Source organism: Microtus ochrogaster, chromosome 16, assembly GCF_000317375.1.
Source record: "Microtus ochrogaster isolate Prairie Vole_2 chromosome 16, MicOch1.0, whole genome shotgun sequence".
NCBI lineage: Eukaryota > Metazoa > Chordata > Mammalia > Rodentia > Cricetidae > Microtus > Microtus ochrogaster.
In genome coordinates this window covers 42,281,545-42,300,751 of record NC_022018.1, presented here as the reverse complement: position 1 = coordinate 42,300,751, position 19,207 = coordinate 42,281,545, and the positions used below count along the sequence as shown (strand labels likewise).

The 19,207-nt window shown below is 40.5% G+C and overlaps 1 protein-coding gene across 4 annotated transcripts in view; it reads left to right on the top strand.

The window, feature by feature from the left end:
• The window catches only part of Cage1 (cancer antigen 1), a 21,892-nt gene that overhangs the window by 2,098 nt on the left and 587 nt on the right, over window positions 1-19,207 (top strand). The window contains exons 2-9 of one of the 4 annotated variants that reach the window (XM_026782869.1): window positions 1,485-2,534; window positions 8,291-8,437; window positions 9,619-9,729; window positions 10,976-11,056; window positions 11,599-11,706; window positions 15,017-15,121; window positions 16,270-16,340; window positions 17,553-17,621. In XM_026782869.1, the coding sequence (XP_026638670.1) occupies window positions 1,485-2,534; window positions 8,291-8,437; window positions 9,619-9,729; window positions 10,976-11,056; window positions 11,599-11,706; window positions 15,017-15,121; window positions 16,270-16,340; window positions 17,553-17,621 (1,742 nt within the window). The remainder of the gene's footprint in view (window positions 1-1,484; window positions 2,535-8,290; window positions 8,438-9,618; window positions 9,730-10,975; window positions 11,057-11,598; window positions 11,707-15,016; window positions 15,122-16,269; window positions 16,341-17,552; window positions 17,622-19,207) is intronic. The other 3 variants (XM_026782870.1, XM_026782871.1, XM_026782872.1) reach the window with 3 other exon arrangements.

Here is a 19,207-nt window from a genome sequence, read left to right as displayed (position 1 = left end):
GCAACCACTTTGGAAAGCAGTGTTTCGGTTTCTCAGGAAATTCGGGATCAACCTACCCCTGGACCCAGCAATACCACTCCTGGGAATATACCCAAGGAAGAGCAAATGTTTACTTGTCTTGGGTTTCATTGGTTGTGGTCACCGGTGATATCCTAACAGCACTGAAGACATCAAGTCTGTGTATTCTCTGAACAACCTCAGCAGAAGAGTTTAGTCCTATGGGAGTATAAATATCACATTTTCATTATGAGTTTCATAAGAAAAGGTATTACTCACCTGTCTATGACTATGAGCAGGTTGTTCTGTTCATTCATTTGGAAATTAGCAGCATTCGAAAGAAAACTTAGCTTAGCATGTTGATTTCTAGAGACCAGTTTCCAAGATCTGTTTATTTAAAGTTTCTCAAGATTCTTTATTTCTTTCCCCGTTGCATTTAGTTTTTTTCACGTAGTCATTAGGTATTTCCATGAATCTATTATGTACTAGGACAGTCTATGTAAGAGTTATAGAATGTTAAAAACAACCCAACAAGAAAAGCACATGGCTTTTGTCTTCATGAAAATAGCCTAGTAAGGGAGACAGATATTAGCCAAGAAATCACACAACCCTCTGTGCACTAGACTCTTAGCACTACACAGAGTGATGCTTGCCTCTGCAGAGGGTACTTCACCAGCCAAGAGAGTCTGGGGAGGCTTCTTTGAAGTAGTCCTTGGACTGAGCTCTGATGGATCAAACAATTGTGGGTTGAGAAGCGTTTCATGAATAAGGAACAACATATCTATGGGCTTCTGTAAGGTCTATGATACCTACTAGGACCTCAAGGAAGCCTAGAGTCCAGGGAACATGGGGCTGCAGGAAGCAGGGGTATGGATGAGGATGAGGACAGGGTGGTAGGGTCTGCTATCTATAGCAATTAGTGGAATCTTGGGAATCTTGGTTAGATAACTGACTTTGTCCCAGAGCAATGAAAAGCCGTTAAAAGTAAAGGGGCTCAGCATCTCTAGGTGGATATAATACTGCCCCTACAGATGCTTCATAAATGGCTTTTAATTTGATATTCATTTCAGGGTCCTATACCACAATTGTGGAGTCTTTTGTTACGTGCACCCCCACCAAACACGTATTGTGGGCATAAAGTCAATCATGAAGTATGTCTGCCATTCTAATGTTCACAGGAGTCAGCATGGATGAAGTAATGTTCTAAGCAGGATATTATTAAAGCTCTTTACTCAAAAGATCTTATAGTCTATAGGGTAATTGATACAGTTGCTTAATTGATTTTTGAAACAAAGAAAATACCTTGTATGTGACCAGGGTTTACATCATAGAAGATGATGAGAGTCCAAATAGATTTTTTTTCTTTTGTCTCAGTAAATAGGATAGACATTTCTTGCGTACGCCTACTGCTTCTGTCTGCCATGCAGATGGGAGTTACACTCTGCAGTCTACTCTTTCACGTTGATTCTATCTACTGTAATTTACAGCCTGAAGTTTCTTCCAAAGAAATGCAGCATTCTGGGGAGATTTCCGAGACGTCCGGCAGTCACCAGCAGCAAGTCACAGAAGACGGTGTAGACAGCCTGGCCATAACTCCTTGGTCTCCAGCGGGCATCTCCAAGAGTAGATCTCAGGACAACTGCACAGTGCCTGATAGGGAGCTAAGCCTTGAAAGCTTGGAACCCCTGGAAGAGGACATGGCTTTAAATGAAGCCTTGCAGAGATTAAAACAGATTAACAAGAAACAGGAAATGCAGATCCAAGAGCTCCACGGTAGGAATTTGTACTTAGAAAACAAGGTTAAAGAACTACAGACGAAGGTCACCAAACAGCAAGTTTTTGCTGACATCATAAATAAACTAAAGGAGAACATTGAGGAGTTAATTGATGACAAATACAACGTACTCCTGGAGAAGAATGATATCAACAAGAAATTCCAGGATCTGCAGGAGGTTTTGGCTAACACCAAAAAGCATCTTCAGGAAACCAAGAAAGACAAGGAGACCTTGCAGCTCCAGGTTAAAAAGATCAAGATCCATTATGTCCATTTACAGGAAAGGTACGTCGCTGAGATACAGCTGAAAAACAGATCGGTCAGTCAGTACCTGGAGATAGAGAAGACCCTAAGCAAGAAAGACGAAGAGCTGCAAAGACTGCAGCGATACAAAGGAGAGCTGGAGAAGGCTACCAGTTCCGCTTTGAACTTGTTGAAAAGGGAAAAGGAGACTCGCAAACAAGAGATCTTGTCTTTTCAGGAGGAATTCCAGAAGCGGGAAAAGGAGTACCTGAAAGAAAGGCGGAAATTGAAATCAAGAGTTGAGAAGCTGACGGCCCAAGTGAAGAATTTCCTCTTCACCTGTGAGAAGGAGAGGGCTAAAACTACGAAGTTCCAGCCGCAGGTGGATGAGCTGGGACAGGAAAACACGGGGCTCTGGCAGCAGTCTGCAAAGGGGGAGGTGCACACTTGCACCCCTAACTTTGAGATAATTCAGTCAAGAGAGCAGCTGGAGGAAGCGATGGAGCCAGATGGCACCCAGGTATTGATGCAGATGCCTAACACAGCCCCCAAAGTTTCAAGTAGTCTAGCTAAGGACAGTTAGACTTGATACTCAGATATGGCATTTGTTTGTAGGAAGAATTGGATTTTTTTGTTTGTTTGTTTTATTTTGTTTTAAAAAAAAAAAGAGAGAGAGAGAAGAGGGAATGTACCACCAATTTAGAGACGTTTCTACTGGTCTCTAGGCACTCACCTTAAAGAACAATAATTCTTGGCTTTTTGTGTTGGTTTTGGTAGAGGTGACAATTAACCTGGGAATTTTATGGGTACCCGTGATGAGTCCTGAGGATCATCTCTAGAAGAGTCCTTTGAAAAAGGACTTTTTCCTTTCTTCCTTTCCTTCCTTCTCCATTGTTGTGGGGGGAATTGTAGGACATGCCTGATTTATTTTAACTGGCTCAACTACCAGAGAATTCTTGAAGTGTGGTTTCAAACCCAATTTAGCAATAAAATTGTTCTTTTTCTTACAAAGTAAAACTATAGTACATATTACTTGTAAAATTATAAAGCATTGAAAACACTGCATTGGAACCTTTTATCAATACCTTTAGAGAAACTGAATTTTTAATGTCATTCTAAAGCTTTGTTTTGCTTATCTTCTTTAGCAAAATACCTAAAAGTAGTCCAGGAAGGGGTAGTTTTCCCAAGTCAGGACACATCTATTACATTTTTTCCATAAAGTATGTGAATCATTTTTTTCTTTCTTTCTTTCCTTTTTCTTTTTTTACAATTTTTTTTTTCAAGATAGGGTTTCTCTGTGTAGCTTTGGAACCTGTCCTGGAACTTATTCTGTAGACTAGGCTGGCCCTCGAACTCACAGAAATTCACCTGCCTCTGCCTCCCGGGTGCTGGGATTAAAAGCATGCGCTACCACCACCCGCCAAAGTATATGAATCTAAGTAGAGTAAAATTGAAAATCTGTTTTGATTGGCTTGTGACAGGTTGGCCTTGAGCTCAAATGCTAATGCCTGTGACTCCAAGTGTTAGATTTGCAGGTATGAGCCACTGCACTGCCAAGGTAAAGTAAAATCATGTCAGTTGACTGGTTAGGAAGGAAGCTGGTCTGGGAACTCTGGTAGTGTATGCCAAGGTAAAGAAAGCAAGCCAGTTTGAGCCAGAAAATTGGACAAGTCTATTTTACCTTAAAATTATTATTTAATTGTTGGTTGATCGGTTGGCTTTAGATGGTCTTGTTATGTAGACCAAGCTGGCCTCCTGTTTCCTGTGATTTCCCTGCCTCTGCCTCCCACATAGTTACAGGAATGTGCCACTGTGCCCAACTGTGTTGATTTTCATGTTGTAACAACTTGAATGGAGCTGGTATATTGCTTTGAACATATTATGGAGTCATTCTCATAATAATTATAAGTGTTATTTGAGAGTAAAATCTATTTTTTTATTTTTGGGAAAATACTGCTGTTATCTTAGTTTTGAAAACACACAAACTAAAGAGCTCTCCAGGAATTACCTAGATAAGGGACTCCCAAACTTGGGCATGCACAGCATGGCAAGGAGGGTTTGTTGACTGTGTGCTAGAGAATATTATATTCTAGCAAGATCCTTGGGGGGAAGAGATGGTGTTGTTTCAGGGGGTCACACTTCAGAGTGCCTCCCTTTAGCAGAGACCTTGAGTTTAGCTCTGCTGGAATCATGGAACCTTCCTTTCCAGATGGTTTTAACATGACATATTTTTTTTTATTTGTTTTCATATTAAGAAGTCAATTTCCTCAAGATCTCCTGAGTAGATTGGTAGCATGAGGACCTTGGGAGAGGGTTGAAGGGGAGGGAAGAGGCAGGGAGGGGAGCAGAGAAAAATGTAGAGCTCAATAAAAATCAATAAAACTAAAAAAAAAAAAAGAATTCCAACGGAGAGAAAATAACTGGAAAAAAAAAGAAGTCTATCTCCTGATCTTGACTAAAGAATTTCTTTAGCATCTGCAAATTCACACTCATTTTGCTCTTTATTCTAGGTCCATTTTCTCAAAATATGCTCAGAGAGCATCTGTGAGGTCAAAAGTATTTTCATAGTAATATTAAGACATTATTGGTGCGGTGTAGCTATTTCTTCTGCCTTCCATGTCAGTGTTTTTTTTCGTGTTCCTAATAAAGTCCTTCTGGGGCAGAGCATCAGAGCCACTGAGATGAGGGCCCAGGAAGCATTTGTTATTCTCAGTGGAAAACAAGTGGCAGTCACTGGTTATGATCGTCCTAGTCTTTCGATCTGCCTCTGCTACCCCTTTCTTCTCTCCCCGCCCCCTTTTTTGAGACAGGATTTTCTTATGTAACCTAGACTAGCTTCAGACTTGTGGTGATCTTCCTGTTTTACACTCCTGGTTGTTTGGGTTACAGGTGTGAGCAACCATTTTTTTGCCTGGTCATACCTTTATAGTAAGACACAAGCTGCTTAAGAAATACGGTTTGGGGACTAGCAAGATGGCTCCATGGGGAGAAGCACTTGCCATCAAGCTTTAGAACCTGAATTCAGTTATTGGAATACACATGGTAAAAGCAAAGATCTGACTCCCCAAAATTGTTCTGTGACATCCACATGTGTTGCACACACAAAATGAAGTGAAATGTAATAAACAATAAAATATTTTTATTCATTTGACAGCCACAAAGAATGTTCTTTTTATTTTTACATTAATCATAAACTGGCCCAGTATCTTAGGTTCTTCTTACTAACTAATTCTTATAACTTATATTACCCCATATTTCTTGTCTATGTTAGTCATGTGGCTTGGTATTTTTTTTGGCGAGGCAGTCACATCTTGCTTCCTCTGCGGCTGGGTCACAACTGGAGACTGAGCTTCCCTCTTTCCAGAATTCTCCTGTTCTCATTGTCCCACCTCTACTTCTTGCCTGGTTGCCCCGCCTATACTTCCTGCCTGGCTACCGGTCAATCAGCATTTTATTAAAAATAATACAAGTGACAAGATAAGTAACTGTTGTCTCACAGTACTCCCCCTTTGTTTTTAAACAAGAACTCTGAATCTAATACCCTTTGTTTAGTGTTTTTCCTGACCAATATCCATAACAACTTGTAACCAACATTCTAAACAAAGGAAAATATCCATAGTCCATTTTTTGGGAATGTGGGCATAGTTTTTCAGGCTACTTCCTGATGATTTTGGGGTGCTGATAATCTTACAGGGACCTAAAGAAAAGTTAGAATTGTGGTAAAGTCCTGACTGAAAAATTCTGTGAGGCTTGATCATCTCAGGCAGTAGTCTTGAATCTGCTCTGAATTTAAAACTCAGATATCTGGGCCATCCACTCCTAACAGAGATTTCTCAGGGGGTCATCTTTGAGCAAATTCCATTTTTCTTAACCTGGAATGAATCCACAGTCTCTCATTTCCTGTGGAAACAAAAGCAAAACCTCTTCTCCAAAGTAAGATACCTTTTGACCTCAATTTTGAAGTCAAGGTACTTTCAAAATATCTATCTTGGATTAATTCAGCAGAATTTATAAACAAATATCTTTTAGCAGCTGTTGTTCCTTCCTCAGCATTCAAACAATTCAAAGAGAGCACAATAACATACAGTATCCAGATTCTCTATGTGTTTTCCATCTTTATATGGCTTTATTTTAAACTTTATTTCTTTTAATTTTTAGCTTTTTGAGACAGGGTTTCTTTGTGTATCTTTTGGCTGTCCTAAAATCCACTCTGTAAACCAGGTTGTCCTTAAACTCACAGAGATCCACCTGTCTCGGCCTCCCAAGTGTTGGGATTAAAGATGTGTGCCACCACACCCAACTACTCTTTTTTTTCTTTTTTCTTTTAAGGACATTTATCCTTTTTGTTTTATCTCCCAAGCCTACCTATATTTTTAAACACACTCTAAACCATTTAGAGGTTTTCTTCATCTGAATCTTTCTTTACTGTATATCTCTCTTTTTCTGACCATATGAGTCTTTAATTCACTAAGCAATATGGCTATGATTAAAGCCATGGCTTTAACATCTGGATCCAGCCCATTTCTTAGCTTTCTGAGATTCTAGCCTCATGGTGGAGGTACCGGCCAGAGCCATGTTTATTTCCACAATTCTATGGCATCTCAAGGTCCCTGCCACCACCAAAAGCATGCAGTCAGTTTTTCATCAACACCATTTAAATGTTTCATGTCAGGACCTCTTGAAAGAGCTGCAAGGTTTTGCAGCTAAAGCGGAGTCAGGAAGCCTCTCTTAAATGAGATGTGCTTGCCTCTAGGAAGCAGAAAAAAGTCAAGAAATTGCTGCTACCAAGAAGTCATGCTTAACTCTGTTCCCAAGCTCTTTCAGGTTTTCTGTGAATACACTTGTCCACATGTTGGGCACCATTTGTTGACTGAGGTTTCTGTTCTGCCCAGTCCCACAGCCATCAGCCATTCAGTACCAAAGAATTCACACAGAGGTCTACATTAATCATAAACTGATTGGCCCAGTATCTCAGGCTCTTCTTATTAAGTAATTCTTGTAACTTATATTAGCCCATATTTCTTGTCTATGTTAGCCACATGTCTTGGTACCTCTTTTGGCAAGGCAGTCACATCTTGTTTCCTCTGCGGCTGGGTCATGACTGGAAACTCGATGAAGAATGTTCTTAAAAGAAAAAATCAGTTTGAGAAGTGGATCAGACTCTGGAACTCATATAGCATACTATATATGTTTGTAACTAAGCTAATAGCATGGGAAAAAAGACATTCTTGCTGGGTTGCTGCACATGCTTATAATCTCAGACATTTAGGGTCTGAAGCAAAAGGATTCCAAGTTCAAAGCCAGCCTAGGCAACATGCTCTTAACATTTTAAAGGATGTGCAGGGGTAGATAAGTGGTGAAGATTCTGGCTCTGCATGTGGGAATACTAACTTTGATGACCGCTCTCAAAGACATCAGTGCTTTTCCCATTGTTATTTCTCTGATGGATAGTATTTTAGAAGCTGTATGATGTATGGTGACATAATTGCCCTCTAGGCTGATGGGATGTGTATTAGTCACTATGGCCAGGGCAACTTTTATAAAAAGAAACATTTAATTGGGAGCTTGCTTATAGCTTCAGAGGTTCAATCCTTTTCCTATTGGCAGGAAGCATAGCGACATGCAGGCAGGCACTGAAGCAGTAGCTGAGAGCTTCACAAGATCTGAAGGCAGAGGGAGAGACTCTGGCTCTGGCATGGGCTTTTGAAACCTCAAAGCCCACCCCCACTGACACACATCCTCCAAGAAGGCCACACCTACTCCAGTAAGGCCGCACCTCCTAATCCTTCTAATCCTTTCAAAAAGTGCCACTCTCTGGTGACATTCTGATTCAAATCACCACAGGGTGTGAGTCCAAGATAAGAGTCCTGCCGCCTTTCCAACTGTAGAATTAAAATTGGTTGCAAATGAGTCAGAGTTGTAGCTAGGGATAGGAGGAGTACCTGCTTAGCACAAGTGAGACCCTGAGGCTGATCCCCAGTGCCCGCTAAACTGCAAAAACTAGAAAATTGCTCCTCCACTAACATTGTTAGAATTAGTAAACAAACACTCTAAAATATTCTGTTACAATTTCTAATATAAAAAACATGGTCCTCAATATTTTTTTGTTTTTAAAATTGTGCTTTGTTTTTTTTTCAATAAATTTTAAGAGTATCAAAGCATCCCAAGGAAGAATGCTTTAGAACTTTTAAACATAGTGTTTTACCAGCATCTTATTTAAAAGCTAATATGGATCCTCTGACTTTATTATGACAAATCTGAATTGTGTACATATAGGGTGAAAAGGGGCTACCTTCTAATTTGTTCCTGAATTGCTCGCCTTGTAAAGAAACCTCGGAACTCCCACCTATGAAGAGAACTTCTCCACTGGCCTCTAGAATGCACAGTCTTTTGGCCCTGACAGTAGGACTTCTCACATGTCAGGTAAAGATAGATAGATAGATAGATAGATAGATAGATAGATAGATAGATAGATAGATAGATAGATAGATAAATTTTTAAGTGAATTATCAATGAGTTCAAATTGTGGCCTTGCATGCCTTGGTTATGTGGCTTGCCCAAGTAACATGACCTTTCTCGGCCTGTTTCCTTAAATAAGGAACCATATTTGCCCTGTCCTGGGCAGCAACTGCACTTCACAAAAACAATATGAAAGGGTGTGTGATGTGGGAGTGTCATATATCAATCTGTTGATTTCATTGGTTAAGTAATAAACAAACTGCTTGGGCTCATAGCTTAGAACATAGGTGGGTGGAGTAAACAGAACAGAATGCTGGGAGGAAGAGGAAGTGAGCTCAGACTCAACAGCTCTCCTCGGAGGGGCAGAAGCCTCGGAGAGACATGATGCTCCACTCGTGCGGGCAGAGGCGAGAGCTCTGCTCTCTGGGGCACACGCGATGAAGCTCCGACCCAGGATGGACGTAGGCTAGAATCTTCCCGGTAAGCGCACCTTGGGGTGCGACACACATGATTGGAAATGGGTTAGTCCAGGAGCGAGAGTTAGCCGAGAAAAGGGCTAGAGCTAAAGAGCCAAGCAGTGATTGAAAGAATGCGGTGTCCGTGTAATTATTTCGGGTAAAGCTAGCCGTGGAGGCGGCCGGGGTGCTGGGGACGGAGCCCCGCCACTCCTATTACTACAGGTGTGTACTTGCTAGATTTTCAAATTAGCCTTTTCTTCTGTTGTGCATTTCTTCCATTTTAAGTACACTCATCTGAGATGAAATAAGAATGCATAGCTTGCCATGTTTTTGGGTTTTTTTTATTATTTATTGGTTTATTGGTTTTTGAGATGGGGTTTCTCTGTGTAGCCTTCACTCTGCAGACCAGGCTGACCTCAAACTCAGAGATCCACCTGCCTCTGCCTCCTGTGCTGGGATTAAAGGTGTGCACCACCACTGCCGGGCACTATCCACTCTTAATAGCAATGTATATGCATGTGTGAGTCACGCGCAGGCCTTCCTATTAACTCCTAGTGAGATAATGAAGAGTGTTGGGAGCATGGACTTAATGTGATTTATTGCCTTTGGCCCCTTGTTTCTGAAAGGCGGTTTTCCTTCGCTTCAGAGAAAATTTTTCAATCTAGTTTCTCAAACCATTATCCTTAGGATATCACCAATCCTGACACTGAACATTGCCAAGATAGTAAGAAAACTAATGACATAATGCTGCCAAAACTGAAGAGCCTTCAGCTTCAAAAGAGAGATTTAGATAAAGAGGTGCTGTATTCTTCATTCTAAAACCCTGATTTGCTGTAGTGGGATGAAATAGTTAAAACATCACAGAACATTGCTTCTAAAGCTTTGGATTTTTTTAAAGAAGTGCTCGGGACCAGACTAGCGTATTATGCTTGTTAGAAGTAGATACACTAGCCAAAATTTGACTTGCTTTCAAATTAAAAAATCTACATTGGGAAATTTTATTCACAGAGACTGATGAGATGGCTCAGTAGCTAGGGACACATGCCACCATGCCCAGTGACCTGAATTCAACCCATGGGACCCACATGGTAGAAGGAAAGAACAAACTCTCTGAAGTTTCCCTTTGACTGCTATGCATGAACACACACACACACACACACACACACACACACACCAACTAAGTATAATAAATTTTTTACATTTTTTTTTTCATTTTCCCATGGCATTACTGATTCCTAAGGAGTTTGACAGTCCTTATAGTAGCTTCAAACTTTGTCACTTGGTCACATTTAAAACAAACCCTTTATTTCTTCATTGGGAAGAAGGGTCAGAGCAGAAGTACCTAGAGTCTCTCCATTTAAATTTAACCGTATTTATCAATGTTGGGGCAGTGCATATGGGACACGGCACATGTGTGGTGGTCAGAAGTCAATATTCAGGACTTGGTTCTCACCTCTACCACGAACTCCAGGCATTGAACATGACTCAGCATCCAGCTATACCCCTACCTCTGACATCTTATACCAAAAGGCTACCAGGTAAAAGCAGCCAGGCAAAGGCACAGTAGGGATGCATTGGAAGGAACCAGGTCCCCAGGTGTCCTGGAGAAATCACAGAAGTCTGCACATCATTTCCCCAGCACTAACTAGTGATCACAGGGTCAAATAGACCAGGGAAGTTCAGGAAAACCACTTGCCCATAGAATTTTTATTGGGGAAATCATGTACCAAAGTTCCACCCACCAGAAAGCAAGAGTTCAGTCTACATAACATGCTGTGAACAAGAGTTTAGCCTAGTGAGTCATCCGTAGCAAGGGCCACAGAAACCTCATGCAAATCAGGGCTCTAGGTGACTTGCTAGCTGGTCTTGCTAAGCATAGCCGTCTTGGGCTTGCTGTAGAATCTCTTCATCGGGGAAGTGGTGAAATCATTAAATCATTCCAGCATTAAAGACTGGACTTGGTGTGGCTGCATCACTTTATGGTAAATGTTCTAGCAGGTAATTTTATTTCTTTTCCTCTAAAATATAAAATGCTTTTTTCTAGTTATTGAAACATAAAAACAGAATTGCAACTCTTAAAGAGTTAATTGCTAATGAAAAAGCACTTCAGCATCACACTCTTGAGGTGAGTTTGACACATTATGCTTTGTCCTCAACATGCTAATACACTGAGGTATTGATGCTCTCTTGCCAAGTTTCCTGAAGTCCTTCTAACTCTTAAATAGCTTTGACTGTCCTGGAACTCACTCTATAGACCAGGCTGGCCTTGAACTCACACTGATCCACCTGCCTCTGCCTCCTGAGTGCTGGGATTAAAGGCGAGCAACACCACCACCCAGCAAATTATGTACTTCTAAGAATTCAGTCACATGTCGCTCAACCCTCAATCTTTGAGTCTTAAAAAAAAAATTGTGTGTTTTTTATGCACGTCTATGCACCACATGTATGCAGTGCCTGAGGAGGGCATTAGCTCCCATGGAACTGAAATTACAGATGTTTGTGAGGCCACCATGTAGTGCTGGGAAGTGAACCTGGGACCTCTGCAAGATCAGCAAATTCTCTTAACTGCCAGTCATTTCTCCAGCCCCCATCTTTGATTCTCAATGACACTGTGAAATGATAGGAGTGTGTAACTACTATAATGTGTGCAAACATATTTAATCTCAGGTCACAAATTTTGATGTGGACGAAGCCAGGAATGCCAGAGATGCACCTGTGTTATTGGCAGTCAAACTGGATAAATACCACAATCTAAATGAGGAGCTTGATTTCTTGGTAAGACAGACCAATATGTTATGTTATGCTCCCTTTTATACCCAATGCCATCCAACACATTTTAAAAAGTTATCAACCTTCAAAGTATTGCTCATTAAAATAGTCATGCTGGCACTGTGGCAGCATTACCAGTATAGAAGTATTTTCATGTTTTAAAATTGAAAAAACAGCTCAGTGGTTAAGCTGTAATTCCAGAGGACCCAGGTTTAATTCCCTCACAAGATAGCTCACAACTGTCTATAAATCCAATTCCAAGAGATCCAATGCCTTTTTCTTGCCTCTCTAGGTACCAGGTATGCAAGTTACATATAGATGTTTGCAGACAAAACATCCATACACATAAAATAAAAATAAAAATGAATTGTAAAAATAATTATAAAAAATTTAAATGTTGTCCAACTTGATTTTTTTTTTTTTTTTTGGTTTTTCGAGACAGGGTTTCTCTGTGGTTTTGGAGCCTGTCCTGGAACTAGCTCTTGTAATGTCCAACTTGATTTGTATTTATACTAGTAAAATTTATGCCTTTCAAAATGCAGAAGCCAAAAGATCAACATGTTTTTATTTTCCCTAATTCTAAGCATCAAACCCAAAGCTTACCCCCTGCAGACAAGCATGCTACCACTAGCTATATCCCTCTCTTCGTTTTACTTGAAAAAATTATTGTTTATTTTTTATGTATACACATATGTGTATGAAATCCATACAGGTGCCCTCAGAGGTGAGAAGAGGGTGTTAGATCACTGGGAGCTGAAGTTCTAGTTGGTTACGAGCTCCCTGTTATGGGTGTTGGGAACCAAACTTGAGTCCTCTGAAAGAGCACCAAAAGCGCTCTTAACTGCTGAGCTGTCTCTTTGGCCCCTCATTTATTTTTTCAAGATGGGATCTTACTGTGTAGTTCAAGCCAGCCTTCATATCAGGGTAGCCCACCTCAGCTTCTGGAGTTCTAGGCTTACAGATACACACCATGCACAGCTCTCCAAAATAGAGCTACTTTTCACTGTGGATAAAGCACACTTACACTTTTGTGTATTCTGCTATAATAGCTGCATTAAATAACTATGGTTGAAAATAACTTAGTTTGCATCAGGTGGCACAGAAAGAGAATGCAAAAAAATAGGAGGAAATGAAAACATGATTTGGGTGTTTAGACAGTTACAGAACAATTTTAAAAACACTGAGTTGGTACAATATAATATTTTTCTTTTTTCTATCATATATTTTAATATACATATACAGTGTGCAATAATCAAAGCTTTCTTTTTACCATAACTTTGTGTTTGGAGTTTTGGCCACTTCCCTTCTGGTTATTTGTAGAATATGTTGCATGTTGCTGCGAACACTGGATCTTATTACTACTGTATTTTGATACCTGTTATCCAACCCCCTACCGTTCCGTCTTCTCCTCTATTCTTCCCTCCCTCTAGATATCACCACCACACATTCACTTTAACTGTTTAAAAGCATATTTCTATCAAAGAGAACTTACAGTGTTTACCTTCCTGGGTCTGACTTATTTCATTTACTATAATACCCTCCTGTTCCACCCCTTCAGCTGCATAAATATGTATCACTCTTACATGATGATCAAAGGTTTTTTGTTTGTTTGCTTGTTTTGTTTTTCGAGACAGGGGTTCTCTGTGTAGCCCTGGCTCTCCTGGAACTCTCTTTGTAGATCGGGCTACCTTGGAACTCAGAACTATTTGCCTTGGCCTCCGGAGTGCAGGGATTAAAGGCATGAGCCACCACTACCCAGCAAAGATTATTTTTAAAAGTCTATGAAGGTGGAAATCTGAACTGTTCTAATTTTATCACTATAGATTATGTATGTTAGATTATTACATTGTGCCACAAATACAATTTGAATAATACTAGAAAGCCCTATGGGTCTCACTATAATGACAAAGACTGACAAGGTCTCTGGTATAGCACAGGTGTCTGTCCTTGTATTTTTAAACCACTTAGAAGCAGAAATATGCACAATAGTTGCTGCATAGCCATTAACCTTTGAAAGAGAAAAAAAGTGGAGACGCATGCCTAAAATCCCATAACCCTGAAGACTGGGGAAGGAGTCAAAAGTTTCAAGTTTGAGTCTAATTTAGGATATATATAAATTGAATTTAAAGCCAGCCTGGTCAACTTAGGGAGACCCTGCCTCCAAATTAAAAAATAATATAAAATAAAATAGCCTGGAAGCAGAGCTCACGCATCACACATTGTAGGCGCTTGGTTCTTCTTATATGCCCGGAATGGAGAGGGAAGGGAGAGAGGAATGGGGTGTTGCAGTTTCTCCAGCATGGGTCCTCTGCAGACACAGAAGTATATTTCAAGTGTGAGAAGGCTGGAAATTACTCTTAGCACTGCTACTTATTGGGAAGTTTTCTCTAGTTTTTCTTCTTATATTGCTTTGAAAATTTGCCGGGTGGTGATAGTACACGCCTTTAATCCCGGCACTCAGACAGGTGGATCTCTGTGAGTTCGAGACCAGCCTGGTCTACAAGAGCTAGTTCCAGGACAGCTATGACTGTTACACAGAAATACCCTGTCTTGAGAAAAAAAAAAAAAGAAAGAAACTTGCGAAGAAAATATTAATAAGGTTTCCTGATGACCCTAAATGCCCCTTTCAGAAAAAAATTAATTTTTTACTTAAAACTTTTATTACATTTGGTGTGTGTGTGTGTGTGTGTGTGTGTGTGCGTGTAAAACCATACTGGCATGCAAAGTGCCATGGCACACATGGAGGCAGAGGACAACTTGCAGGAGTTGATTCCCCTTTCCTCATGGATCTAAGGGTTTAGTACTCAAGTCACCAGCTGTGGCTGCAGGGGTCTTTACCCACTAAGCCATCTTGCCAACCTTATAGTCATTAATTTTCAATAATATTCTTACAAAAACTGGACAATAGGCTGGACCATGATATACATTAAGCTGGAACTTAGAGACGAGCATCATTTGCAAGGGAAGGTATGTCTCATGTATCATCACCCACACCACTGCTCTGCCTCAGACTCAAACGTGTCCCTGCATGTGTCATCTACGCAAGGGATGGTGGGAAAGCAGGATGTGGTTAATGTCCGTAGCAGATGCTTGGTTATTTACAAAGCCATTTCATATAGGAAATAACAGAATCAATGAAAGTCCATCATAATTCCTGCCAGTGTGTTACGTATGCAATCTACCCCCAGATCCAGCTCGTCTATGTCACGACTCACTTAAGTGGAACTCAGTTTCAGAGATAATTGGACTAAAATGTAGCTGTTTTCATTTTTCACGGTGGTTTCCAGGTTACACTTTCACTGATGTTTCTCCGTAGATCACAAAGTTGGGGGGCCTTCTAGAGAGCAAAGAAGACCACTACAGCAGACTCATCGAGGAGAATGACAAGTACCGGAGACATGTAGGCAGCTTAATAAATAAGGTACATGTTTTCTGACAGGAAAACAAGCAAACAAAACCATCAAAAAATGACGCCAGGATCAATAAATGATGGGGATGTGGCTCAACTGGCAGAGCACCTGCCTAGTACACACTAGTACAAAAACCAAACCAAGTTCAACACAAGCATCATGTCAGAGCTAACAGAACTCTTGCCGGGAAGTGGTGGCGCAAGCCTTTAATCCCAGCGTGTGAGAGGCAGAGGCAGGTGGATCTCTGTGAGTTCGAGGCCAACCTGGTCTACAAGAGCTAGTTCCAGGGTAGGCTCCAAAGCAACAGAAAAACCAAGCCCTGTCTCGAAAAACTAAAAACAAAACCAAACATAGCGCTAATGGAACTCCTGAGCTAAAAGGATATGAGGTTTGCCACGCCCTTTTACCTTAAATGCCCCTATTAGCTGGATAGCTGGAAAGTGGGCAAGAACCTTGCTCCAGGCACTTTAAATCTTAATTTCCCTACTTTACCCTCAAAGCAATTAATTATCTTTCTAATTTAGTGTTTTAGTTTACTTTCTGTTTTCATTTTGATCTTTTGAGATAGTGTCTCCACGCACAGCCTAGGCTGGCCTTGGAATCTCACATTTTACTGCCTCAGCCCACACACACACACACACACACACACACAAATAAGGACTGCACTGATATTAACCAAATAGGCTGTAATCCTTAGTTGGCCTTGTATCATGGGTATCATTGTGTGGAAGACAGGCAGATCACAGTGCGCTCGCTGGAGCTGTCAAGTTTCTGGGACTCCCATTTCCAGACCTAACTCATTGATGCTCATCTCCTGAGATCAAAACAGAAAAGGATGTGTGGTCTCTTGTGTGATTTTCATTTATTGTAATCAAACAATTCAACTTCAACTTGTAAAAGTTTTTTGTTGTTGTTGTTGTTGTTTGTTTTGAGACAGGGTTTCTCTGTGTAGCCTTCGCTGTTGCAGAACTCACTCTGCAGACCAGGCTGGCTTCCAACTCACAGAGATCTACCTGCCTCTGCCTCCTGAGTGCTGTGATTAAAGACATCTGTCACCACTGCCTGGCTCAACTTGTAAAGATTTTTAAAAAAGGAGAAGGTAATCAAATTAAACACAAATATTTGTATTTATTAAAAAATATATACTTATTTCCTCAAGGTAACATCATATGAAGAAATTATCAAGTGTGCTGATCAAAGACTTGAGATATCCCATTCTCAGATTGCACAGTGAGTTAATAAAACTAATCTTTTAAATTTTGTGAATATTAATTGATGTTTTATTTCATCCTCTGGCTTCTAAGATCTTTTACCCTGACTCTTAGAAGTAGGAAAACTAGGGTGTGTGTTTAGGATGAACTAATTCAGGGCCTGGTTCAGAATAAGCTGTTTTATTACTCATTTCGCATGGGGACGCCACTGGTTCAGGAGCCCAGCCTGGCCTCTGACCTTGCTGCTTTTCCTGTGGTAAAGCAGCCCCAGATAAGGAACTCTGTTAATACACATACTCCAGAGCTATATTACACTGACCTTATTGCAAACAAACAATACCTAAATGGCATGCTATGGATTTGCCATTATCTAGTCTTATCTTTAGCCCTGTGACCTAAAAAGGAAAAAACTGACCACGTATTCTTAATTGCTAGGAAAAGACCCAGATTCCTGTATTGTGAGGCAGACAGATTATGTATGATTAGCTTTGGATTTAATGTTAGTTATGAGAAAATCTGATCATAAAATATTCAACAGGGTAATTGTATTATAGGTAACAATTTTAGCTCATAATCCTGACAGTATTGACTCACAGTCTCTGTGGTGGTTTAAATGAGAATGGCCCCATAGCCTCATAGCTTTGAATGCTTGGTCCTCAGTTAGTGGAACTGTTTAGGAAGGATTAGGAGGTGTGGCCTTGTTGAAGAAAGTATGTCGCTGGGGATGGGCTTGGAGGTTTCAAAAGCCCATGCCAGGCCCAGTGTCTGTCTCCCTCTGCCTGGTGCTGATGGATCAGGACGTAAAGCTCTCAGCTACTACTCCAGTGCCATGCCTGCCTGCTTCCAGCCATAATGATGAGGCACCAACCCTCTAAAACTGTAAGCAAGCCCCCAATTAAATGCTTACCTTTATAAGAGTTGCCGTGGTCATGGTGTGTTTTCACAGCAGTAAAATAGTAACTAAGACAGCCTCCAGAGAATCTACAAAATATTTATCTTGAGGTGCAGGAAAGATGGCTCAGCAGTTAAGAGCACTGCTTGTTTTTCCAAAGGTACTGAGTTCAGTTTCCAGCAACCATGGTGGCTCACAGCCATTTGCAATGAGATCTGGTGCCCTCTTCTGGCCTGTAAGAATATATGCAGGCAGAGTACTGTATATTAATAAATCTTTAAAAAATATTCATCTTGAAAAGTCCATTTTTGTGTAAAATGCAATTGCTTCTTCCTTCAGTTTGGAAGAGAGAAACAGACATTTGGAAGATTTAATTAGAATGCCTAAAGAGAAAGCCAGAAGGCCAAGGTAAGTTTTCATTCCTTTTTAAAAAATATATCTTTAAGATAAAATTGAAGTATTTCATATTTTTCTAGTATAAAATATTGTTTGATTCAAGTTTTCTTGTAGGCCTTACAGAGTGGCACATATCTAAAATCCTGAGCTATTTCTGGAGGCTTGCCTGCAAAGTTTAGCAAGATGCTGTGTCAGAAACAAGTTTTGTTTATATTATTTTGAGATGGTCTTATGTCTGGGTTGACTGTTTTTTGAACTATTTTTTGATATGCAGCACAGATGACAATACAAAACCCTTCACTAAGTGCTCCCATGTTTTGAGATTACAAGCACATTCCACCTACCAAGTTACAAGTTAGAAGGCTGCAGCCGGCCCTCATAACAGCTATAAGCAAGATACTGCAAGGGTTATGAGCTGAGGTGCTTATCCCCTTTTCCATGTCTGTAAACTGACTCCTTTCAGTAACATGAAATCTTAAAGTCTGTAATTTTAGAAAAAGTCTTAGTCATGTAACCAGGTAGTCAGTCATGTAACCCAATGCTACAGGACACACACACAATCTTTTAGGTTGACTGTCAGTACAGAGTTGGGTCCTAGCTTCAGCAGTACATATACTAAAACTGGAAATTTAGGAAAAAAATAAATTATTTTATATGATCACTTTGCAAACACTAGTTTAATTCTGTTCAGTTTTGATTTCCAAAACAGCCTGAATTTTCTCTGAGTTGTAGAAATACACTAGGGAAGTTTTTTTCTAGAAGCATTTAAGAGTATTTTTATACCATTTTATACATTTACCAGTTGAGACACTTTTTCACTTATCATATGGCTTATTTTTACACTGAATTTGGAGTTTATTGACTGTGAAATAAGGGAAAGAGGTGACAAGGTACTCCCCAGCTGCTATGTCCCTCTGTGTGAAAACTCCAGAGCCCTGCAGGCTTCAGCCATGACAAACTCTGGCCCTGAGTAACCTCTAACCTCAGTGCACTCTTCAGTGCAGTGAGACTTCCTCTGCATCTTCTCAAATTTACAGTGCTGATTTGTCCATTGTCTCTGGCAGTGGAACTTTGGGATTGAAAACAGTCCCAGATGGCTCGCTTTTTAAAATATGTTTTTTCATGTATGTATATATCTCTGTGTGGGTGTGCACATGTGGTTGCAGATGACCACAGAAGCAGAGGCTTTGCACCCCCCTGGGTCTGGAGTTACAGGATATTGACAGAAACCTGCCATGAGTGCTAGGAACCCAACTCTGTCCCCTGCAAGAGCAGCGAGTGCTCTCAGTCACTGAGCCATCTTCACCCCCCCACACACACCCATGTCTGATTTTGCTCCTAGTTCTTCACTTTCCAGGAGGTTTTGTAGGTTTTTATTTTAAAACTGAATCTTGACCTAAGTAAAATTTAAGGACTCTATTAAATATAATGAGATTGTGGCCCAGTATTTTATTCTCATGCATCAAGGATGGTTCACACTGAGGATGGTTCACACTGAGGATGGTCCTCACTGAGGATGGTCCTCACTGAGGATGGTCTCACTGAGCATGGTCCTCACTGAGGATGGTCCTCACTGAGGATGGTCCACACTGATGATT